Source organism: Ovis canadensis, chromosome 1 (assembly GCF_042477335.2).
Source record: "Ovis canadensis isolate MfBH-ARS-UI-01 breed Bighorn chromosome 1, ARS-UI_OviCan_v2, whole genome shotgun sequence".
NCBI lineage: Eukaryota > Metazoa > Chordata > Mammalia > Artiodactyla > Bovidae > Ovis > Ovis canadensis.
The window spans coordinates 119,943,129-119,968,446 of NC_091245.1; the positions used below are offsets into that span (position 1 = coordinate 119,943,129).

The window sequence follows — 25,318 nt, forward strand, 5'->3', positions numbered from 1 at the left end:
GAAATCAGAAGGGTTAAAACATTAAATAGTTGATTTTTTCCCCCCCACAGCTGCCTAATTCTAATCCTATGGGTCAAGCCCTTCCTTGCTTCATGAATGAAATCTAGATCCATACTTCCTTGGGTCACTCTTGAATAATACATGGCATTCTACTCACCTTCAACTCACCCAAATAGTTTTAGTTCTGTAATTCAAATGATGATTCTTTCATAATGATCAAACTGGACAATTTGTAAAGTTAAGACTTCTTGCTCTCCCCTATTGTAGGATCATTTTACTCAGTTTGCATTAGAGAGAAATGCATACACTGTCTAGATTTTCCCACTTAGCAATTCCATTCCTTCTTCCCTCAATCACTTATTCTTTTTGGATCCTCCAGGGCTGCTGTGTGTATGTATATAGATGTGGAGAGAACAGGACAGGTAAGGAGAAGGAGCAAGAAATGTTTTTCTTGACTGGCATCAATATAGTGTGACATTTTACTGAACATGAACTCACAATCAAGAACTACAAAACACATAAGGAGATAAGAAACCACAAGTGAGAATGAGCAGACCCATAAAGACTGCAGATATTGGAATTACTGGGGATAAAGTATAAAATTAGCACATTTAATATATTCAAAGAAATAAAAGGAAATTGTATAGTCAGAGCAAAACACTGTTACCAATGACCATAGTGATTTGAAAAAGAACTAAATTGAATTTTTAAAAATGAATACCCTACAGAAATTTATTAATTAAAACTAAAACTCAAAGGAAGGAGATTAGAGGAAACTAAAGAGAAAAATAGTGAAATGGAAGATAAACTTGAAGGAATTACCCAGAAGAGAGCACAGAATGATGAAGATGAAAAATACAAAAGATCGATTTAAAAGTATGTAGAACAAAATGAAAAGGTCTGATATACATTCAATCAGAATTCTCAAAAGAGTTTAAAGGGGAAAAGAAATAGTTGACATATTAATACCTGAGAGTTTTTCATAATTAATGAAAAATCCACAGATTCAGAAAGCACAGCGCATTCTAATGTGAATAACTAAAAAGAAATCCACAACCAGTCACATGTTGATTAGGCCACAAAACACTAGAAACAAGAAGATCTTAAAAATAGCTGGAGAGACAAGACTGATTATTTATGAAAGAAGGATAATTAGATTGGTAACTGCCTTCTCAAATCAACAACAAAAGCTAGAAGGCAGTGGAATAATATCTTCAGTGCACTGACAGAAAATAACTATTGATTTAAACTTGTATACTTAGTGAAATTATCTTTCAAGAACAAGAATGAAGTAAAGATTTTGTTTTAAATGAATACAAACTGACAGAATATCCTATCAGGAGACCATTACTAAAGAAAACTTTCTTCAGAAAGAAGGGGGAAGACTCTTACACTATCGTTGGGAACATAAATTGTCACAGCCACTATGGAGAACAGTATGGAGGCTCCTTAAAAAAATAAAAGTGGAACTCCCGTATGACCCAGAAATGCCACCCTTAGGTATATACCCAGAGAAAACCGTAATTCAACAAGATGCATGCACCCCAATATTCATTGCAGCACCATTTCCAACAGCCAAGACATGGAAGCAATCAAATGTCTATCAACAGAGGAATGGATAAAGATGTAGTACCTATATACAATGGAATACTACTCAGTCAGAGAAAAGAAGGAAATAATGCTATTCGCAGCAACATGGATGGACCTAGAAATTGTCATACTGAATGAATTAAGACAGAGAGAGACAAATATTATATGATATTGCTTATATGTGGGATCTTAAAAAGGAGTATGTTGCTACTGCTGCTGCTAAGTCACTTAAGTCATGTCCGACTCTGTGCGACCCCATAGATGGCAGCCTACCAGGCTCCCCCATCCCTGAGATTCTCCAGGCAAGAACACTGGAGTGGGTTGCCATTTCCTTCTCCAATGCATGAAAGTGAAAAGTGAAAGTGAAGTCGCTCAGTCATGTCCAACTCTTCGCGACACCATGGACTGCGGCCTACCAGGCTCCTCCGTCCATGGGATTTTCCAGGCAAGAGTACTGGAGTGGGGTAACATTGCCTTCTCCAAAAAAGTAGTATAAATGAACTTATTTACAAAACAGAAGTAGAGTCACAGATATATAAAACATATTTATGGTTACCAGGGGATATAGGGGCAGAGGGATAAATGGGAGATGGAGACTGACATATACATACTACTATATATAAAATAGGTAACTAATAAGGACCTACTGTATAGCACAGGGAACTCTACTCAATACTTTATAATGGCCTATATGGGAAAGAATCTTGAAAAAAAGAGTAGGTATATGTATATGTATAACTGATGCAATTTGCTGCAACAAACAATATTGTAAATCAACTATACTCTCAGTAAAAATTAAAAACAAATAAATACAAAAATGAAAGAAGGGAGAAGATTTCAAAAACAGATCTGAAATGTAGAAAGAAAAGATGTAGGTAATTCTAAACAAACAATAAGTCAAATACCATATTTTAAAGCTGAAAGGTAAGATAGAAATTTAAAAATGGATAAAATAGGAGAATGTTCAAAGGAGGTAATCAGAGTTAAACTGTTTTAGTGTCTATCTTTAAGTTAAATCTACATATAAACATTTTTAGTTAACTATTAAAAGAAGAATATTGAGTCCAGATGCTTTAAGCAAGGACAGAATTTTCATTCAACCCAGACTGTAAAGTCTAGAACTCCTTTGAGAGGGCCTGGCCAAGAAGAGAGGATAAGAGTTCTCTGGGGGTGGGGGGTGGGGGGGGGTTAAAAAAAGAAAAAAGAGTTCTCTGGGGGTAATTATCAATTATTTTGTTAACAAAGGGCTTCCCTGGTGGCTCAGCTGGTTTAAAAAAAAAAAAAAATCTGCCTACAATGCAGGAGACCCTGGTTCAATCACTGGTTTGGGAAGATCCCCTGGAGAAAGGGAATGGCAACCCATTCCAGTATTCTTGCCTGGAGAATTCCATGGGCAGAGGAGCCTGGCGGGCTATAGTCCATGCGGTCACAAAGAGTTGGACCTGACTGAGCGACTAAACACTCAACTTTCACTCTAACAAAGGTTTTAAGTTGCCTTCTCTAAATTATGATGCTGTGGAATTTTCCAAATCTCCTCAGAATTTAATCTTCCCAAGACAGTTTCCTTCTTCCCTTCCCCAAATGCCATTTCTAGCAGCAAATGTTTGGACCCTTTTTGAAAATGAACTAAGAACCCTCTCATTGTCCCATCATCTGTCCTACTCCTCATGTCTGTGCAGAGTGGTAAGAGTGGCCACAGAAAGCTTATTAAAATCTATAAAAACCTGCACTACGCTTGGTCAGTACTTGCCTCTAGTCCCTCAGTATTCATCCTCCATTACAGCAGTTAAGAAAATCTGAGGTCATGGATTGTACGATTTTTTTTTTCTATTCAGATCATTTAATGACAGATCATGATTAAACATAGTTACAATAAATCATGAGTTCTTGATAACCAATGTAGGTGACAATGCTTTATTTAAACATTACAATCAAATTCACTTTAAATGTCTGATACTGAAAAAAAGTCATGGGCAACAGTGATACAAACATTTCAGTTTTGATGCCACAGACAAGGCACCAAACAACTGGGCAGGCGACTACCATGAAGCAGCTTTCCGACCTTTCTTGGCCTGTGGTTCCTTCTGTTCCCTTTTCCTTTATTCCCACAAAGAAAATTCTCACTGGATAGTGCTTAATACATTTGTTAATATAGAGTGACTTTTTTGGAAGCCAAGGTAAGAGACAAGCTATCTGTATCTCTTTTAGCCTTCCCCAAAGAAATGGGCCAGACTACATGGACCTGTATCCAGCCTCACCGAGAAAAATAAAACTTTTAACTAAACTGCCAAATGGCTCCCTCTATATCCGGCCACTCTCAGTTCTATCTAAAATCACCAATGCAGTGAAGATGCCAGATTGTTCATTCCAGGCAGGTCACCCCAAGCCTCGGAATTCTGAGTCTACAGGAATTTGTTAATTTGGCTCAGAAATTCCTTCTCAGGAAGGATTCTAAAATCTAAAGCACATTTTTATCAAAACCTTTTCTCAACTCCAGCATGGCTAATGAAAGCCTCCTTGAATAGAACGGACTTCCTCTCACAGCAGCATTTGAGGACCGATGCTTGGCAAGATGAAGAACCCACAGTGCTTGTCTCCACAGGTTCATTCCAGTGATGTCATGAGTGAGCATCACCGCCAGGACTCTTCTCCCAGATGCTGGGCTGATTCCAGTCCCACAAGTACTGTAGGAATTGGAAAGAACCCTTGAGAGAGAGTCAGAAGGCCTGGCTCTATGATTTAAAAAGTCATAGGCACATCACTTAGCCTTTGTCAGTTTCAGTTTTACCTTTTGTTTGATGGGATCAGCACATCCACCCTGCCTTTATCATAGAGGTCACTGTGAGACAATCAAATGAAATAATGCATGTGAAAGTTTTTGTAAACAGTAATACACCATAAAAATAATACAGACTTTACTCTTATCACCCTCTTGAAGCAGCTCACACTATCCTTGCTCCATCCTCACATTAAAAGTCCCTTACTTGGAGCTTCAGTGAACAGTTTCCTGGGTGAAAAGGAGGAAGCATCTGGGCAGGAAAAATCTAGGCACTTTTTTTAAGTACCTGGCCCCCATTTTGGTGAATTTGAATCCCTACATTCTATAAATCAATTTCAAAACCCTGTAAGATTGTGGCAGCATTTAAATCTGATGTTGGAAGGATATGTAACATAGATTTTTATTATTTTTGCTCATTCAGTTTGGGTCTTAAGGAGGAAGTAGGTGTTGACCAGTCAGGCTGCGATTTGAATGTTTCAAAAAATGATTTATTTTTGCCATTCCCCCAAAGGTCTTGTTTATTTCTATTCATGATCTAAGTTTTGCTCAGAATGACATCAGGGGAATGAGAAAATTACCTGCAATTCTTGTCAGATCTGAAATCGTCACAACAGGATCTCTTCCAGAACTGGAAGCCTTGGGAGCAGCCTCCTAGGGTGGGCTCCTAGCCATCCTTTCCCTCTGCCTTGCACAGTTCTCCTACCCCTGGACCCTGGTAAGCCAGTCACCACCATCCTAGTGAGACTGCTGGGGGCTTCGCCACTTTCAGGCCCAAGGGAGTATGAGCGACCTCACCAGGACATCTGAAGAAAAATATTTGAAGCCCAAGGAACCCTCAGGGTTTGGGGCACCTGATGAGGTATGAGCTAGTGTAAGATTTTCCAAATACATGTGATCACAGGACTCTCCTGAAACACATGTTAAAAGTACAAATCCTAGCTCCAGACCCATCCTATCAATCTTCTGGGCAGGGCCCAACAGTACATCTCTAACAGCAACCAGGTAATTTATACGGCTAGACAATTTGGGAAAATGCTAATCCAAAAGAAAAGACTCAATTAGGTTTTTGACTTCACTAATGGCAGCAGTGGTTTATTTCTCCATCTATAAAGAAAAGAGGGGGTGGGTTACAACGCAGTCAGTGACCTCAGCGCCTCTCAAAGGCTGCCTAAGGTCTGACTGGATTACCTGTATGAAGTCTTTCAGACTAGAAGTGTTTACAGATGTGGCTAGGTCTAGGTGTTCCTTAGGCTAGAGTGACAGCCATTTCCCATGCCCAGTTTGTACAATCTGCCTGGTGTGGAAAGGGAGCTGGGAGAACCATCATCTCTGCAAGATGGTCCCTGTGTGAGTGAAGGTGGGCAGCAACGCTCCATGGCCACAGAGCTGAACCCCTGGAGGAGCAGATAGAGAGCACCCCATGAGCACCAGGTCCATGGCAAATGCTCCCAGCTTCCTCATGAGTCTGCATGGCCTAGAGAAGTTCATCTACCTGCCACCTGCCTCCTTGTGCCCTCATCCAACACGTCCCTGACTCAGCTGTGACTCATAGGCAAACACGCTCCTGCATCATCCTACTCAGCCCTCTGCCTCTCACCCCTCCCCATTCTAACTCACCTCTTTCAGCTCAGATTTTTTAATACTGGCTTTTCAGATCACTGAGTATGTCTTTAAACAGGATGGATGGACAAATACACACAACACTTAGATATCAAAATATACCCATTTAAATAAAAAAACTTTAATTCTCTGGGTTTGTTGTAATTTATCCATAGCAGTATTTCATATTATATGTATAAAATCTCCCAATTCTTTCTTGGGCATTTCTTGTTTCCTCTATTCAGTTGCAGGGTCCCCATGGACAGAGTGGGCTTTCCGGGTGGCTCAGTGGTAAAGAATCCAACTGCCAAAGCAGGAGACGCAGGAGATGAGGCTCAGTCCCTGGGTCAGGAAGATCCCCTGGAGGAGGAAATGGTGACCCACTTCAGTATTCTTTCCTGGGAAATCCCAAGGGCAGAGGAGCCTGGCGGGCTACAGTCCATAAGGCTGCAAAGAGCTGGACCTGACTGACTGACTGAGCATGCACGCATGCATGGACAGAAATCTTGTCTTACACAAGCCTAATCTTTTACCCCCAGTAAAATAAAGGAAGGAAGCTAACATGTGTAAGCACTTTCTACACTGGGCTAGTCAGGGGAAAAGAAACAGAAGGATGTGCTGAGAAAAGCCAGGGTGCTGAGGATGGCCAGCTTTGCCTTTACTTGTCCAGTCAGACTTATCTCCTGTCCACATACCCAGAAATGACGGTTTTCTCTCTTGACCAGAAACCTGGAGGTCTGAGTGATTTATGCAGCCCTTCCGAGGACAACCTGGTCCCATGTACCCAGGTTATTTCAGTAGTCTGTTATCATCTTCGTACTTTTTATTGTCTGTCGGTAGTTTTGTTGCCTTCAGGTTTCTGATTTTAATAATTCTTTCCCATGGCTCCCTTCACCAAAATCGTACATGCCCCCGGCTAATGAAAGCAGTATTTTTGGTCTCTGCAGCTGGTGCTATGGGGCTCTTTGGTGGTGAATAGCCTGACACAGTGCTCAGTATAAAGAAATAATAACTATTTCAGCTACCCAAGATTCTCCAAAACTGCCTGAGCAATTTAAAATCCAAAGCTGGTGACTAAGAATTGGTGTTTTAATCATCTTTTCCAGTGGAAATGGGGCCCAAACAGACAGATGAGACCTAGGCTTTCAGACGACAAGGACACTAGCAAGTCTAAAAACTCAGCACCAGGGTTATGGCTTGTGTCTTCCAGCCCTTGGAAGTGCCAGCAGTGGACTGAATTGTCCTCCTGGTTCAACTCATACAGGCCAAGGCCATTATGAAGTGCTTTGGCAGGCCAGTTCTACCCCCAGCAATGATATCAACTCATCCTTCTGACCCTCACCCAGCCACTGATTTCATTGCACACAAAGAACTGGTTTGGAAATGCCATGAATTAAGTGGACATCAGTGCAATGGTACTCTGAGAAAAGGGCCTAGCCCCAGTCAGGTGGTTCCGGAGAAGACCAAAGAGATGCCGAGGAAGAAACTTTCTTCAGCAGTTGTCCATGGATCCACAGATAGAGGATGGAGCCTGCTGAAGTAGAGGGATACAGAGACCAAGCAACACTGTCTACCAGTGATTGGACCTAACCAAGTATCCCACCATAAGAGTGTGGGGTGAAAAGCTTTGACAAAAGTCTGTCAAAGAAAGTAGAGACCAGCACTCACCTAAGGTTAGACAGAGTCAGGGTTTGGGGGGTTAAATATTCAGACAATTTTAAAAAAAAAGTCAGCTTTTTCCTTGAAGAAAAATGAACATTTAAAGAGTAGACCAGCTTCTCATGCCTTGGGTAGAAATCAGCAGTTTGGGCAGGGCTCAGCTAGGCAATTTTTCTTTTGGTTTTGGCTGGGATCACTCATGTTTGCAATCAGCTGAGAGTTAATAGGTTGCCAGTTAGAGTGATGGCGGTAACTGGGCCCTTTCATCATGCAGCAGGCCAGCCAGGCTAATTTACCTGGTGGTGATGCAAGGTTCCCAAAAGCAGCAAGAGAGGACAAATTTCCTCATGCACAAGAATCTGTCAAGTTTCTGCTTCTATCATATCTGTTATTAGGCCACTGGCTAAATCAAATCACATGGCCAATCCCAAATTCAAGGGGTTGAGAAATAGATGGCACCTCTGATGAGAGGGGAAGAGTTTGTAGCCTTTTTTTTTTTTTACCAATCTATACAAATTATGAAATCCAGAGAGTCCTAGATTTGAGATTTAACCAAAATCTATCCTTTAGGCAGGGGTGGGAGTAGAAAAGGGCTTCCCAGGTGGTGCTAGTGGTAAAGAACCCACCTGCCAATGCAGGAGATGTAAGAGAAGCAGGTTTGGGTCGGGAAGACCCCCTGGAGGAGGGCATGGCAACCTCCTCCAGTATTCTTGCCTAGAGTATCCCATGGACAGAGTAGCCTGGTGGGCTACAGTCTATGGGGTCGCAAAGAGTCAGACACGACTGAAGTGACTTAGCATGCACACACGGAGTAGGAAGTGCTCCTTCCTGAGAAAGCAATATCCCTCATCTCCCAAGAGCATCTAGAGTGGCAGCCTGGTGAGGCCCAGGGATGCCTGCTCCACGCTCAGGTGTCCTGGAATGATGAAATTGGGATGGGCAGGAACAACTCATGGTAAATGAAGTATAAAACACACAGAAGAGCAGGCAGAGCCTGTGGAGGAAGTGGCCCATATTCAACACATAGTGAGACCATACATTCTTTTCTTCTCAGATTCTTTCTCATTTTTCTTTTGCATTATTCTCTTCTCCTCTTTTTTCCCCTCTTCTCTTTCATATGAGTATTTTAAACACAAAAGGCACCTGATGACAACCTAATCAGCCCCCTGTGCAGAGGGACGCAGGGCTCTGTGTGTGGCACCGACCTGTGGACAGTCCCGGAAAGGGGAGGACGAGAAGAGCCCTTGCTGTCCAAGACTCACGTTGCTATGACAAAAGAGAAAAAGCAGTTCGTGTTCTCAGAATGGAAAAAGAAATACCACTTTGACAGCTCTTGTTTTGTTCCAGCCAAGAACTGTCATTAGGAACAGCAAACTGAAGTCATTTCTGTGATTGTCCGGCAGGTCATGGTCACTGAGTTCACCACAGGCCTGATTTCAGTGTAACAACAGTCACTGACGAGTGACTGGGAAGTGATGGGGCTAAAAGGTGTACTTTGCCTGGAGCTATCTTCCGCTGTGGGTGAAGGCCTTCTAATAGTAGTAATCGGTTCTGTTTCTAAGCACAGCACAGGAGGTATGGAAAAGCAGACTGTAGCAGAGGCATTATCTGGAGATGAGCAGTCCAGAGCTAACTCTCTTTCAGAAATGGAAAAGGAATCCTGGTTTGACTAAGGAAGGAGACAGGGCAGGATGAACTCTGTGGGTGAGAAACTCCATGTGTGGGAATGTGTTCACCTGTAGTTTTCTTGATAAGTTTCTCAAACTAGTTAGATGGGCACTGAGGTTTGCAATCAGCCTCCCTTAAAGGCTGCCCCCATCCCTTGCCAAAGCAAAGATCAGCAAATCTTCCAAGGTGGTGGCCCAAGAAGGTCCCAGGCCTGCTGGCTCTTGGATTTGTGTCTTGTTCCCGTGTTTTGTTGCCAATTCCTAGTCATTCAGAGAGTTGTCTTGAAAACAAACATCAGACCACAAGGGACATCCTGGTGGGAAAGTCACTCTGGGGAAAGAACAGAAAAAGCCTGATTAAAGAAACACAACCAATGGGTCCCTGGGAAGAATCCACACCTGTTCAGAGCCTCACACTCTGACTTTTAGGACATTTCATTAAGCTTGTGACTAATGCCCCTGAGCCTCAACTGGTGCTGAAGCCAATGCACATCTTATAGAATGTAGTTCCATGACCACAGAAAAACCTCTCATGCCTTTAGGGATAACTAAAATGTTTACAGTTCCACAACAGCTGGTGTGGATGGTGCACCATAAATCTGACATCACCTGAAAGTTCCTTCTCATAATACTTGGGTCATTGCAGGTTTTGTTTTGGAGGGGTTAATAATCATGCCAGAACCTTTTTATGTTCATGTTCTCTCCCCATATTATACACTAAAGCAAATGCGCTGCTTGAAACCATGAGAAAAACAAAACACGAGAGAGGCAGGGTAGCTGAGGAGGGGGCAGTAGCACCCAGGCTTGGAAAGGGCTTCTGGAGCACATAGGCACCCTGGAAACCCACAGTGATCTGTGATTTGTCCCCCAACAATCTCTGAGGTTCAGAGCTCACATTAGGGGGCTGCAGGATTCACTGGGCTGCTCTTGGCATTTAGAGGGAAAACAATAAAGTCTAAATAAGGCCAGTTACACAAGAGACAAATGAGTTGGGCAGGGACGGAAAGATTTCCTTCACATATACAGGCATAGTACAGTTTACACTTAATAAAACGTCAAAGGAAAAAAAGAAGTGAGTTGTCCTTCATAAATACCAACGGCTACTGACCTTCTCTGGAATGTGGACTCTTCCAGCATTTGATGCAAGTTACAAACCCTCACCCTAAAGGGAGCAGGGGATTCCAAAGAGGAAAAGGAGTGCGTCAAGGCTGTACATTGCCACCCTGCTTATTTGTTACTTCTATGCAGAGTACATCATGAGAAACGCTGGGCTGGAAGAAGCACAAGCTGGAATCAAGATTGCCAGGAGAAATATCAATAACCTCAGATATGCAGATGACACCACCCTTATGGCAGAAAGTGAAGAGGAACTAAAAAGCCTCTTGATGAAAGTGGAGAGTGAAAAAGCTGGCTTAAAGGTCAACATTCAGAAAACGAAGATCATGGCATCTGGTCCCATCACTTCATGGGAAATAGATGGGGAAACAGCGGAAACAGTGTCAGACTTTATTTTGGGGGGCTCCAAGATCACTGTGGGTGGTGACTGCAGCCATTAAATTAAGACGCTTACTACTTGGAAGAAAAGTTATGACCAACCTAGATAGAATATTCAAAAGCAGAGACATTACTTTGCCAACAAAGGTCCATCTAGTCAAGGCTATGTTTTTTCCAGTGGTCATGTATGGATGTGAGAGTTGGACTGTGAAGAAAGCTGAGTGCCGAAGAATTGGTGCTTCTGAACTGTGGTGTTGGAGAAGATGCTTGGGAGTCCCTTGGACTGCAAGGAGATCCAACCAGTCCATTCTGAAGAAGATCAGCCCTGGGATTTCTTTGGAAGGAATGATGTTAAAGCTGAAACTCCAGTACTTTGGCCACCTCATGCAAAGAGTTGACTCATTGGAAAAGACTCTGATGCTGGGAGGGATTGGGGGCAGGAGGAGAAGGGGATGACTGAGGATGAGATGGCTGGATGGCATCACTGACTCTATGGACGTGAGTCTGAGTGAACTCCGGGCGTTGGTGATGGACAGGGAGGCCTGGGTCGCAAAGAGTTGGACACGACTGAGCGACTGAACTGAACTAAACAAACCCTCACCCTAAAGGGAGCAGGTGGTAGGAAGGAATGCACAGAGAAGCATGCACAGAGCATAGATCGTCAGAACGCAGACCTCAGAAACCCACCTAAAGGCTTGTGGTGGGAATGAACCCCTAGAATCCCTGAGGCTAAATGCTTCTTAAAGCTGGCCATTAATGCTAATCTGCTACACCTGCATATCTGCTACTTCTGCTTTTTTTTTTCAACGCTTCGGGCTCCAAGCCGTTACTTCACCTGGTCCTGCCTGGGTAAAAGGAGGTGGGGGACAAACCAGCCTAACATCCGGATTCCCCAAGCAGAAGGGCCTGCTCTCTCCACCTGGGCCCCACCGGGCGTCTGCGCATCTAAGGCAGGGCCCTCCTGCTCTGTTCCCTTTCCTCCCCAGCCCCGCGGCCCCCGGTTGGCGATCGTGCCCACCGGCCCCTGGGGAGGCCGCCTGGGCCTCACCGTCTTCTTGGCGGGTGTCTCCTTCTTCCTCTTCTTCTCCGAGTTGCTGTGGTAGGGCAGGTCGCGGCCGCGGTAGGACGGGCCCCGGCTGAGCTCGAGCTCGCTGTAGGGAGGCAACGTGTCGTCGGGCGTGTCCTCCTCCTCCTCGTCGCCCGGAGGCGCGCCCGCCTCGTAGGTGGCCGGCGGCGACCAGGCGTAGTAGGAGGCGCTGCGAGGGCCGAGCTGTGAGCTCAGCTTCGACGGCGTCTCCAGGCTGCCGCCGCGGCTGGCGCCCTCCGGCCGCACCTGCCGCTCCAGCCCGGATCCGCGGAACGAGTGGTCGTACTTGGGCGCGGTGCCCGGCGTGCGGCTCACCAGGCGCGGCAAGTGCGCGTCGTCCGGCGGCCGCCGGCGCGGGGGGCTGTAGGACCAGCCGCGGTCCGCGTCGGTCAGGGGCTCCCGGCTGCGGCTGCGCGGCCCATAGTACTCCTCCAGCGAGCCGTCCTGGTAGAGGCCCCCGTGCGCCCGCGCCTCCGAGCGCTCGAAGCGGCTCCCGCCTCGGAGCTCCTGTTTGTTGCCGTCCGCCCTACGGGACCGCGGGCCGTAGGAGTCGGCAAAGGCCGTGAGCTCATCCATGGAGACGGCCGGCACCCCAGCGGCGAAGTTCTTCCGGGACAGCATCTCCGATTTAGAGCGCTGCTGGCTGCGGGCAGAGGAGGCGCTGGTCAGTCCTTGAAAGGCCCAGGTACCCAAGACCTGTCAGGCGGGCGAGGCAGGGAGCCTGAGCTGGGATCTAAGGCCCCCATCGTGCCTGGGGCCTCGCTCAGGAGACTGCGCGGCCCGACAGGGCTCTGCTCCCGGCTGGATGCATCACCCCAGGCACCTCTCACGCCTCAGAATCACAGCCAAGTCAAAGCGTGCGTCCATCTGGTGAGTTAGCGTTAAGCATTAAGGGGTTGTGTGAATAAAACGCCTTTGTGATCTACACGGTGCTGAAACACACGTGGGGCCTTCTTTTGGCCATTTTGATATGACCTCTGGTTGACAGCCTCCTGACACACTTCTCACACCCTCAAAGCTGGCATAGGCGATGTGGCCTGCTGTCCAAACAGCTGTGGCCCACGGAGCCCTGTAATATTTGGTGATAAACAGAGAGGCCTTTTCCTTCCTCAGAGCGGAGGGCAAGTTACCTTGTGGGGCAGCAGGCCAGAGGGACCCCGCAGCTGGTTCTCTGAGAGAAAAGCAGTATCTACTGTCCTTCAATATAAAGGATAGGTGAGTGGGGAAGGTGCTATCAGTGGGCATTGGCCGTGCGCAACTGAACACACATCTTGTCCATTCACATTCACTGGCCATATGACCCTGTCTGTGTTCCTTAGAATTTTTTAAGTTTCAGTTTCCCCAGCTAAAACTGGGAGGACATTAATAGTCCCTGCCTTTTAGAATTATGAGAATCAAATCCAACAGTATAACATAACTGGCATTTGACCTTTCACAGAACAGATGATCAAAAATGAGAGAGATGATGGGTGGGGTCTTTTAGAGGTTACAAGATAAAATATATGAGAAGGGCAGAGAAATGTCAACAGGGTTCATTAAGGGGTCTAGAGAACCCTCTTCAAAGAGCCTTGACTGATTACATCTGTACACAGTGCCCCAAGCGTTCCCTTGCTTAATACATGTGGGAAAGGGGTGTTCAATAGCCACAGAAAGATGAGGCAAGATAACCTAGAAGGGCAGACAGAGCCATTCTCGGATCACTGCAGCCTCAGACCCATCCTGCCTCCCAGCTTTTGCCTCCTCGTACCCGGCACCAGAGCTGCCTTGCCACAGTTATCCTCACCTGTGCCTGAAGCTCTCCCGATCCTCTTTGTTATACTCCATGGCCGATGGCCCCCGGCTGGCCCCACTGCTGCCTCCCATGACACCTGACCAGTAGTCAGGATTGCTCTCCAAGTCCCCAGACACAGGGAACTGCTTGTTCCGCATCTGATGGTAAGATTGGCGGAAACTGCTGTCCTCCTCATGCAGAGAGCTGAGTTCTGAGATGGTATTGTTATCTGCAAGGACAAAAACTAGGCATGACAGAGCTTTCTACCTGTAGGACAGAACAGGAACTTGGTTAAGGGCTAAGACTGGAATCTTTGGGAAATTCCCACCCGAGAGTCTCAATCCTGCCCAGGATGGGTTGTAGATCTGAACTAATGGTATTTATGTTCTTAGCTCAGCAGGAACTGGCTTCAGTTGGAAGCCTAGTTGCCTACAGAGGGGAGGCTTCCCACATGCTGTTCTTAGGATAGGAAAACAATTGTTATTGTTCCACCTAAGGCAGGCTTTCCAGAACTTAGGCTCTCTGCAGCTGGTCTCCTCCTAGTATATCATCATCCTTGCTCAAATGTTTTGCTTTTTCTTGTTTATATCAGTGATGAGCCATGATGATCCCAGGCATGTGGCAAAGGGGGCAAAAAGAGAGAAAAGCCACAGATCACAGTATCTTCCCTGCTGTTATCTGAGTCCCAAGATGGAACCTTCAGAGCCAGTCCCATGCCGTGCTTCACACAAACCCCATCCCAGCTGCTGCTGTGCCCCTCCCCACAGAGCAAGGAGTCCATAGGACGAAGAGAGTGTGCACACCCTGCTTCTGGATGTTCATCCAGGAACCTGGAATATTTTCCCTGAACAGTACCAAGTCCATTTCTGTGGCTTGAGTAGACCTCTTCACTCCCCAGACTGTTCCAGGTGTATGTGGCTATGGATGGCCAGGATAGCTGTTTGGAAGTGCAGGAATAAAAGGGGAAGGTTAGGCTGCACTTATGGTCTATGGACCTCCACTTATGCTCTGGTCCCAGCCCAAAAATGTAAAAAGGGAGGGGATGGTCACGGCTTTCTCATTTTTTAGGGTGGCCTAAGTAGCTTTTCCCAAAAGCGCTTGTGAATAAGGACCAGAATCACAATCTGGAAAGAAAGAAAAAAAAAAGAAACTATTTATTTATAAAACTTTGAAATGGATTGAATTTCACATTACTTAAAAAATAAATCTAGCAAATCTATTTGTAATGTAACTGAATCCATTGAAAATCCATTGTTTTCTAAAAGTCCTTTGAACTTCAAACTATTATCAAAATCAACAATTATAAGATGTAGGGCCTGGCTGCCGAATGAGAGGTAAACTAAGATCAGATGTGGGAAGCACAAGTGTGTGTCTCAGGTTCCCGTCTACTTTATCTCCTCCCTATCCCCAATTGTCCTCAGAGAAGCAGAGGAATTCTGCTGGTTCCCACCCCTGAAGGGAAGGGAGGACCTCCCTGCACAGCATAAACACAACCTCCTTGTCCTGTTTCACCAGGACACAGGGCTGACCAGGAATGCCATTCAGTTTGGTCATGTAATCAGCTGGTTTTTAATTATAATCTGTCTTTTCTTCCTCGTAAGGAGAATGGTCTAGTGCCTGCCTATTTTAAAGGGAAATAACTCAGATCCTATTGATTAATAAAATCTAGATTCTTCCTTTTCTCACGATGCCAGTGAATTCCAGTCTTCTGGGAACCATACAGAAGAGAACTTTAAAATGCACCAAGTGTGTTTATTGAAAAATTACATTATTGGCTCAGAACTTGCCTTAAACTTCAGGCAATAATGGACATTTTTCATCTCTTCAGATAGGGAGAGATGTTTCTCCATTCATATGATGGACAGTCCAGGCTGTATGCTGTTCTGAAACTTCTGCCACAGTGAACATGAACATCAACATCCCCCACTTTAGAGACACCTAACAATGGAACTCTAGGGCAGGAGAGGCAAACTTCTCCTGTAAAGGGCCAGATAGTAAACACTGTAGGCTTTGCCAGTCTTACTGTTACAACTATTCAACTCTGCTATTGCAATATGAAAGGAATCATGGATAAGACAAGTAGATTGGCATGGCTGTGTTCCAAGAAAATTTACTTCAAAAATAGGAGGTGGAACATACGTGCCCTGGGAGCTGTGGTTTGCTGATTCCAGACTAAAATATCCCCAGAGAAACCCCCTACTTACAGGGAGCAGATGAATGAGGATCACACAGTCTGGGAAATTCATAGGCCTGACCCTGAAACTCCCATTTCTCACAGAATCTGTTACTCCTTTGCCATACCTGAAACTAAGTGTGGCTCCTTTTAGGATGAGATCTTCAAGACTATCCCATGGCCATGATCCATCCCAGGGTTTACTTTGCTCTTCAGGGATAGATCCTCTCAGAGTAAAGAGAACTTAGATTTCTGCTTCATCTCTGTGCAGTTATTGCAATGGGAACCTGCAGGTTCCAGGAGCTCTGGGTTCCAATTCTGGCACTGGCAGTGAGTGCTGGCACTGGTGACTTTCCCCTCGCCTCCCTTTCCTCCTCCATAAAATGAGGGAGGTAGCCTCAACAATCTCAGTCTCTTCCAGCTCCAACATCCTAAAGTCCTAAGAGTTAGAAGGCTGTGATCTTTGAATATAAACTCCTCCTGCAGGCACGGCACCATCCACAGCTGGCTCCAAAGTGTCTAGTTAGGCAGAAAAGCACAGGACAGCAATCCGCAGACCTGGGTTGTAGTCCTGAAACTGTCACTTCAACCTTCTGGGCTTCTGTTTCTTCATCTGTTGACCCAGGCCACTCCTTGGACTCTTAAGATTCCTTGTTCATTACCTTCTGGCCAGCCAGGCCTTTGGAGACCACTTTAATCCAGGCAGACGGGAGACATCATCTAAACCGGGATCTACCCTTTATTTTTAACCTCTGTTTTTTCTCTGAGCTGTGAATTCACAGATTTCCCCCACAGGCTCTTTTTCCTTGAACTCTGACTATCTCTGTGTCTGTCCCCTTACAGGGATCCATGACAACACCGTTACAACTAGCTTGTCAAGTGCAGTGACATCTGCATTCCTGACATTCCAATCTGGAGATGGTCTTTTTATAGCCAGTGTGGTGGGAGGAGGCAGCAATGGATGCAACTCAGACAGGATGAAATTAGAATTGCAAACTGGGAGGAATATGTTGTCCTTAATCTGAATAAAGTTCCTCTAGTCTGGGACTGTTTTCCCAACAATGCCATTGAGTCTGGAGTTGGTTCCAAGGCAAGGAGGGTTCAAAGAGAGAAATGTAGTGACCGCACTCCCACGCCTGCCAGCACCTCTGATTAATTAGCCCATCCATGTCAGACCTGCCCTGTGTTGCTTTTCATGATAGATAGTAATTTGGAGTCCAAATCAAGAATCAGCTATGTCAGCGGCAAAGACTCCAAGGTCTGTGGGTGAGTTAAGGGTTGGGGCCCTGCTGCCTACAGACTCAATAATTAAAACATTCTTTTGACTTTTTGCTTGCCCCTCAGTCTCTGCCACTGGGTATCTGAAAGGAATGTAGGCATCTTTTTTATGAGGTTCATTTGGCAGACTTGTTCTTTTACTTTCATTGATATGGCAAGTTGGCAGCTGGACTGTCATCCGAGGCTAGGGCCTTTCATGTTGGAAAAAACTGATACTGAAGCTTTCCACATTGTAAGCCATTATTTTGAATATATTTTAAAGGGAGTAGTAGGGAAAGGCTGTTTTAATAAAATGGTGACAACCCCACTGTACAGCCCAGCAATACTGACTGCCCCATGAGAGAGGAAACAGAAGCCAAGATGGTACATGATTGCTCTATTCTTTTTTTTCTTAAATCCTATTATAGTTTATCACAGGATATTGGATATAATTCCCTGTTATTGCCCTATTCATCATACCAGAACCCCTTTTTTCTTTCCTCCGTGTACTCAAAGCTACTTTCTTGAGGGTGGTGTCACCAGCACCCCGACTAGTTCTGACCCTGAAAGCTAAGGGCTCCCCATGTATGGTCACCCCCAAATCCCTTTTAGCATGATGCACAGATCACATAAAACTAACAGATGCTCACATCTGCTTCTCATCCTTCTGGCTGGATCAAACTGAGCCAGCTCCTTCTCGACATAGTATAAGACCTTCATGGAGTCTCTCTCTTTATCAGCTTGGATCCGGTAACCTTTGCGAACTGTTGAGAAACAAACAAGATAGTAAGCTGAAGAAAAATCAGGAAAAGGTGACTTCCATCTAACTTACCAGTAGAAAACATGGGTCCCAGACAGAACAACTCTTTTTGAAATCACCCAGAAATAGTAACCTATATTTCTATATATGGAACCATACCCTTTATCAGATGGTTCCATTAGAATGGAGGACTGGCACATCAACAAAAAAATTGTGTTCCAGTAACCTCTCCTTCCAACTTCTGACCTCTTATAGCTGCACTTAAAGATCATCTTCTCAAAGTTAGGGGGAGTATACTCACACTAAAAAAGACCACTTTCTAGACTAGGGATACAGATCACTCTACCGTCTGAGGATCATACCTTCTCTTGGTAGAAGCACATGTAGCTTTAAAACAGATACCCAAACGTCAGAGACCTTGACACAGGTGGCCTAAGAGCCTGTAGTTGCCTGGAAGATTGTACAAAAATTCCATAACTAGGCGATGCCTAAGAGCTAATATTAGATTGCAGGCTTTACACACAGTAGAACAAAATAAAATGCAAAATAGATGTATTACTAATTATGGTTCCATTATTACTTCTTCAGCATCTTCCCCTTAGGAAAGGGAATACCATATTTTAGACATGATTAAGTCAACCTGCTGCAGTGTGGTTACAGGCAGGTGCTATTTTCAGGGCTTAATAAAAACAAAACTAAACTAAAGCATGAGAGATAATACCATCCTCTACATTCTCATCACTCACGTTGTCAGAGACAAAGGCTGCTGAAGCCCGGTATCACTTAAGCATCAATCTAATCCAATACCAGCCCCAAGGGTGATCAGACACAGTCAGATCTAATATTCACAGATAAGACAAAGAGAAAACAAGAAAAAGGACTGGGATGGGGACAGAACAGCAGGGGTGACAACACTTGTGGGCACTGGGATGTGCCAGGCACTGCGTTACATGCTTTCTGTGGACTCTGAGTCCTCGCAACTGTGTAAGGAGTCAGTTGTTAGCAGCCGCGCTTCACAGACGAGGAAACTTTGGTTCAGAGACGTTTTATAAGTTGCTCAGCAATAAGTGGCAGTGCTGGGACTGGAATGTAGTCTGAAGGAAGCCCAACAATACTGGGCCTCTTGTCTGTCTGGAGTCTGGGGCCAGAAGCAGCAGAGAGAGACGAAAGGAAGACAAAAAGGAAGGACCCAGAGGTGGACCTTGGGCGTCCAAGGCACTATCCTACCATGCAGCCAGTCAGGACCATACAATGGGGATGGAAGCAGATGACCCACCCCCAACATTCTCTATTCCCAGAGCAGGGAAAATACCATAAGGAGGCCACACAACTGCATGTGTCTCTGGAGAAAGTTCAGCATTCTGCTCTCTGATTATGTTCCCCTGCTGTGGACATAGCCCCCTACATAAGCGTGTATGTGGAAGATTAAAATATCATCTTTCACCAACTCTAATCACAGCCCTGGTGTTGAAAACTGGGAAGACGCCCACACAGCCATTTGCAGGTGCACTGGTTTCTATATAAGCACAGGATGGGCAGTGCACATTCAGCTTCAATTGTGGAATTACTTTAAAAAAGTAACGAATCTCAGCACATGCTTTTTAGTGACACCTTCTCCCAGAGGTTAGGTCCTTAATCCTTATGCAGAAGCAATTATTAGCAGAAATGGTTTTATTTATCAGCCTCCACACCCTTCCATCTCTGCAGAGGCGTTTACAGAGTACCACAGACAGTTCAATTAAAATGCAATTATCCCACGGAACTGCTATGTCTGTTCTGAGGCATTTGTGTCTGATGGATAAAACATAGGGCTGGGAAGTGGGGAACTGGGCACCCTGTAGGGCACAAGGGCCTCAAATAAGTGGTGACCTATCCAGGATTCAGTTTTCATGTCTACAAAATACAACTAATAATTTTCACCTTTTAAATAATCTTATAAGGCAGAAAAGACAAATACATGAACCAAAAAAGGGAAAAAAGACAACAAAGACCAACTCAGTGGAGCACTTTGAGTTCTTTGTAATTAGGGGCAGTGCAAACAACATCTCATTCAAAAGACTTTCTTTTTCTCTAGCTAAAAAAGTTTTCTCTTTTTCTCTCTCTATCCAACCCCCAACTTACAAATCATTTACTTTGAACTTTCATCATATGTCCCTTAATATATTCCTATTTGTTTCAAATGACATGTATAAATGTCTAATCTTCCAAAAGATTCTTGAGGGAAAAGAATGCTTATCATTCTAGCTCAGTGTAACGCCCAGGATGGTGCTCTACACAGAGTATATTCCTAAACAAACATAGTGTGTTTGTTTGAGCTGAAATGGTGCCAGCCTGGGGATGGGTGTGAGGTTCATGCTTTCTTAAGAGAGATTATTTACAGTAGAATTTCTCTGTCTAGATTGTAAACTTCCTGAGATCAAGGACCAGGTCTCTCTGTGAATCTATGATTCCTGAGCACCTCCCATAGAGCCTAGCACATTGCAGACACTCCAAACATATGAGTTTGTATGAATGAATGAATGAATGAATGAATGAAAATCAGGAATAGAAACTGTATTGCAGGGAATTACAAAGTAAGGCAGAAGAGACATGTGGTGGGTTTGTTGGAGAATTTTGAACAGGAAGGGGAAGCCTTGAATGGTAGCTTGAGGGAGCAGCAAGGTTTAGGCAAGTTTTGTTACTTTTATTGGTGATTCTATTTTTAGTCTGCTTCCCTGGTGGCTCAGAGGTAAAGAATCCACCTGCCAGTGTAGGAGATGCAAATTTGATCCCTGGTCCAGGAAGATCCCCTGGAGAAGGAAATGGCAACCCACTCCAGTATTCTTGCTTGGAGAACCCCATGGACAAATGAGCCTGGCGGGCTACAGTCCATAGGATTGCAAAAGAGTCAGACACAACTTAGGGACTATAAACAACAATATTTTCAGTTAAGAAAAGGAGCATGTTTACAGGCCTTAAAGAAGGGGTCTACTCTACCTGCAGCTGTGTCTTTATCTAGGTGTTCTTAATATGTGAAGCGCTGTTATGGCAGACATTCAGTAATACTTAGATAAAGGGGGAAGAGTATTGCTATATGGAACAATGTACCAGCTGTCCCCTGGTGGTAAGAGAAGGCCGCCACCCCAAGTAACAGTTGGAAATCTCCCTAAACTGCAACTTGGATTGGAGCTTAGATTGCTTCCTGTGTCGTTATAACAATTTACGCTAATTGTGACACAGATTGACCATGTATGCATAGGTTATCGTGCCTCTGAAAAGTTATAGTAACTATTTACAGTCTCAGATGAAGATGTCAGCTTCGCCATTCAGTACTGGCATTATAACGAGACATTACTATACTACATATTGGGTTGGCCAAAAAGTTTGTTTGGGTTTTCCTATAACATCTTATGGAAAGCCTGAACACACCTTTTGGCCAGCCCCAATACTTTCAGCTTTTATTCTCAGTCACTGCTAAGTCACTTCAGTCGTGTCCGACTCTGTGCGACCCCATAGACGGCAGCCCACCAGGCTCCGCCATCCCTGGGATTCTCCAGGCAAGAACACTCGAGTGGGTTGCCATTTCCTTCTCCAATGCATGAAAGTGAAAAGTGAAAGTGAAGTTACTGAGTCGTGTCCAACGCTCAGCGACCCCATGGACTACAGCCTACCAGGCTCCTCCGTCCATGGGATTTTCCAGGCAAAAGTACTGGAGTGGGGTGCCATTGCCTTCTCCGATTCTCAGTCACACCAGCTCATAATTTCAGAAATCTAAATCTGTCCCCTTTGTTGAAAAGGACAGAGTGGAGCACTGACAGTCTTCAGAGGCATCATCTGTTTGGTTTCAGCAGTTAAAAAGCTAGGCGCTTCTCCTTTGAAAAGATTTTTTTTTTTTTAATCAAAAGCTGTAAATTCGATTAGGCACCACACTATAACTAACTCTCTCATTGTGGGAGGAACTGACTCTGTGTCACATATATACTCAGGAGCATAGAGAACATCAGAAAACCTTTCTTGATCCGCCAAGCAGATGAGACTTTGCTTTCTCTGAGCTGACATCAGAGATCAGTCTTATCACATGCTCCTTTCTATTTTTTTACTCATTTTATTTCCATTCACAAGCCCCCCAAAACCATTCTGCTGGACTGTAAACTCCTTGAGAAAAAAAATTGTAGGCATTCATTAAATTTTTCTTGATTTGAAAACAGAATGGTGTTGGGCTGATTTTTATCTGTAATTTAGATCAGAGAACTCTCTGAGGTGTGGTGATATTTTAAAAAGAAATATGCTGTAATATTTAATAACAAATATCCTACAATATCTTTATTGGTCAAAGACCAGCATTTTTTGGAAAATGACTTTTTTCCTGGTGATGTTTCAGTTCAGGGTCAATGGAAGATTTATTTCTCTTTTGAATTTCAGTCTGGTCCAAGTCCTTTGGTTGGTGTGGTTTTCATACTTCAACTCCTCTAATTTACTAGCCTCACCAACTTTGATTTTTAGTAGAGAGGCAATATGGGGATATTCATTTTGATGCCAAATTTTAAAAATTCTTATTGTTAAAAGATTAGAGCTGATGATTCTGATCCAATTAAGACTCAACTATTTTTCAGCTAATTTCCCCTTTAATACTAAATCCAATTTGTAGAACTTGCAAAAGTGTCTAAGGCAGATATCCATGGGTATATAGCCTTGTTCTTCCTGTCCTATCTTAATAAGCTAAGCAAGGCTGTTTATGGATAATGGAACAGCTGCCAGATTCCACCCCCAGGGTGGCAGCAGCTCAGTTGTGGGAGGAGTGATGCTTAAAATTTGCATATTCTCTGTATGCATACAGTAGGCATATATCCTTATTAGTTTGAAAAATGACATTTCAAAACCCTACTTGCCTATCCAGTTCTTTTGTTAAGTAGGATGAGTAGAGACCAGGTATTTATGAAAATAAAATGGATTCAAGCAAGGGAAGAGATAACTGCATTAATTAAGGTGGGAGATGATGGCAGCAATGACCAGGATAGTTGAGTAGAGATAGACCGATTCAAAGTTATTTTGAGATCCTATCTGAAGGACTTGGTGACCAATTGGATGAGAGAAGTGAGGAAGAGGAAGGGATAAAGATCAAGTCCCTACGTCTGGTTTGGGCTACTAGGTGGGTAACAGTGCCATCTGCTGAAATAAGAAATGCTGGAGTTGGTCTGCGGTTGAGAAACAGCAGATGAATTCCATTTCCTAGATAGAGGTTGAATTGGAAATGCTTGAAAGACATTCAGGTAGGAATGTCCAGAAGGCAGTTGGATATGTGGGACTGAGGAACAGGAGAGAGGATGGACATAAAGACTGGCAGTCATCAGCGTACAGATGATGACTGAGGCCATGGACAAGGTAAGATTTCCCAAGGAGAGGACCTTGGACAAAATAGAAGCACCAATATCTACGGGATGTGCAGAGGAAGAACAGCCAGCATATAGTGAAATGGCTAGGAAAAGCCACAAAATACAGTGTTGAGGAGGGCAAAGAATATGAATGTGTCATCGGGGTGGCAAATGCTGTTGAGAAGTCAAGGGGGGCAAGCTTTGAGAAGCATCCATTAGATTTAGCGCTAAGGCAGTCTTGGCAAGAGCTGGTCTTTGGAGTGGTGAAAGTGACAGAGAGACAGAAGTTAGCTGAGGAGAGGAAATGGAGACATTGAGTATTCAAAACTCTATCAAGGAGTTTATCTGTGAAGAGGGGAAAGTGCACAGGGATGCAACATTAGAAGACTAAGGGTTTTTGCAAATTGTTGTATTTTAATGCGAGAGATCTGAGCATGTATTGAATGCTGATAGGAAGAAGTCACTGAAGAAGGAAAGGCCGGAAACATGAGGTGGAAATGGGGTGGGATTTGGAGATTCAATAAAAAGAGAACCTTGACAAAGCACTGGATCCAGAGCAGGGCAGGAGGAGACAGTCTTTTTCTTTTCTTTTCTTTTTTTTTTTTTTGTAAAGAGGTAATAAATAGCTGCTATGGAGAATGGGAGAAGGAGTCAGGATTCCTTTTCTCTCTCCCCCATTTGGTAACTAACTGGCTATACTATATATAGTTCATCAAAGATGCCTTTTCAACTACACAGAATATTCAAAGAGTATTGTGTACAAATGCAGTCTGAAAAATTACTGTTGCTAGATGATTACCCTAAAATTGAAGTAGCATAAAAATATAAAATAGGCTAAATTTACATCTTTATAAATCAGCATTTCTTAACACTTCTAACATTCTTTGAAAAACAATCTACATGGAACAGTGGCTTAAGCCACCTTTCTTAAAGGAGAAACAGCTAAATGCCATTAGTAACTCTGGCCACGGGACCATGAGTACAGAAATGTGCCTGGTAGGGATCGTGAAGAATTCACTCCTGACTCAGTAAGCCAGATAACATGAGCCAGACTGGCCGCGGCCAAAGCTGGTTGTGCACCCTCCCCTTTTTCCTGGCTAACAGAATTCTGACTGTTCATTTCCGAGGTGAATAGGTGTTTTGGCCTAAGAGATGAGTCTTGGTGGGTCCAAGTCAAATCTGGTTTAGGAATGGAGGCAGGAATAATTCTTGCCTATAAAATGACATGTAGAAGTCTGCTGGAAGGGAAGGAGATTTATGGAAACGCTTTCCTCCCTCTTGGGAAAAGAGGAAGGAAAGGAAGAAGCATCTTTTCCATCTCTGAATGCATATAGTATCTGAGACTATGGGATCTGGAGGGGAGCTCGTCCAGGAGAACAGAGGATGCACTCGGGATGCTGAACAGAAGATGGAAAGAAGCAGGTCCTTCAGTGATGCCACTTGAACTCTTCCATTAACCAACCCCAGAACCACCTTACCTTGGAATTTCTCACTATGTGAAATCATATTTTTTTTCCTATTTTTTAAGCCACTTCTAACTACAGTTGGTTAGCATGGCAGGATGGAGTCAAAATGATTGAACTGCAACAAGCAGGAACTGGAAAAAAAGTTGAAAACAGGACAGAAGTATTTGCCATCCTATAAATAATAGTTATTTTATTAAGAGAATCTACTCAATAAAAACTAAGGGGGAAGGGTCCTGGTGGGAAGGAAAGAGAAAGAAGATTGGGAGAAAAAGGCAGCAACGAGTCCTATTAATGCCTCTTTTGTCCTCTCCATCCTTTGGGAAAATGGACTGTATTGTCTTTATTTCTCTAATACCCTGTGTGTCCTTGATTATTAACTTTTACTTCTCAGTCTGTGACTCATTCCCAATCTCAGACGTCAGAATTCTACTAATAGTTTCTGAGAGAGAAAAAACACAAGTACCAATTACTCACTGAGGATATCCACCCCTTCCATGGTGGAGCCCTGACAGGTCACTAAATGAACTAGACGCTCGCCCCCGCTTCCCACTGAAGTCTGTCCAGAGCCCTCCAGGGGAGAAACGTCTGTTTCACCAACCCTAGTGGCTCATTTACAACTAGAGATTTAAAAGTCACCTCCTAAATATATTCTGTACACAGTTCTA

The 25,318-nt window shown here is 44.2% G+C and overlaps 1 protein-coding gene across 12 annotated transcripts in view; it reads right to left on the reverse strand.

Annotated features, from left to right (window-relative positions):
- Positions 1 to 3,488: 3,488 nt before the first annotated feature.
- Positions 3,489 to 25,318, reverse strand: part of ILDR2 (immunoglobulin like domain containing receptor 2) — a 75,407-nt gene continuing 53,577 nt past the window's right edge. For 3 of the 12 annotated variants that reach the window (XM_069547879.1, XM_069547850.1, XM_069547822.1), the window contains 4 exons: positions 17,727 to 17,840; positions 13,659 to 13,875; positions 11,837 to 12,518; positions 3,489 to 6,328 (listed from right to left, as the gene is read on the reverse strand). In XM_069547879.1, the coding sequence (XP_069403980.1) occupies positions 6,254 to 6,328; positions 11,837 to 12,518; positions 13,659 to 13,875; positions 17,727 to 17,840 (1,088 nt within the window). In that variant the 3' untranslated portion in view covers positions 3,489 to 6,253. Of the gene's footprint in view, positions 9,626 to 11,836; positions 12,519 to 13,658; positions 13,876 to 17,726; positions 17,841 to 25,318 lie in introns of all 12 variants that reach the window. The other 9 variants (XM_069547888.1, XM_069547859.1, XM_069547832.1 and 6 more) reach the window with 4 other exon arrangements.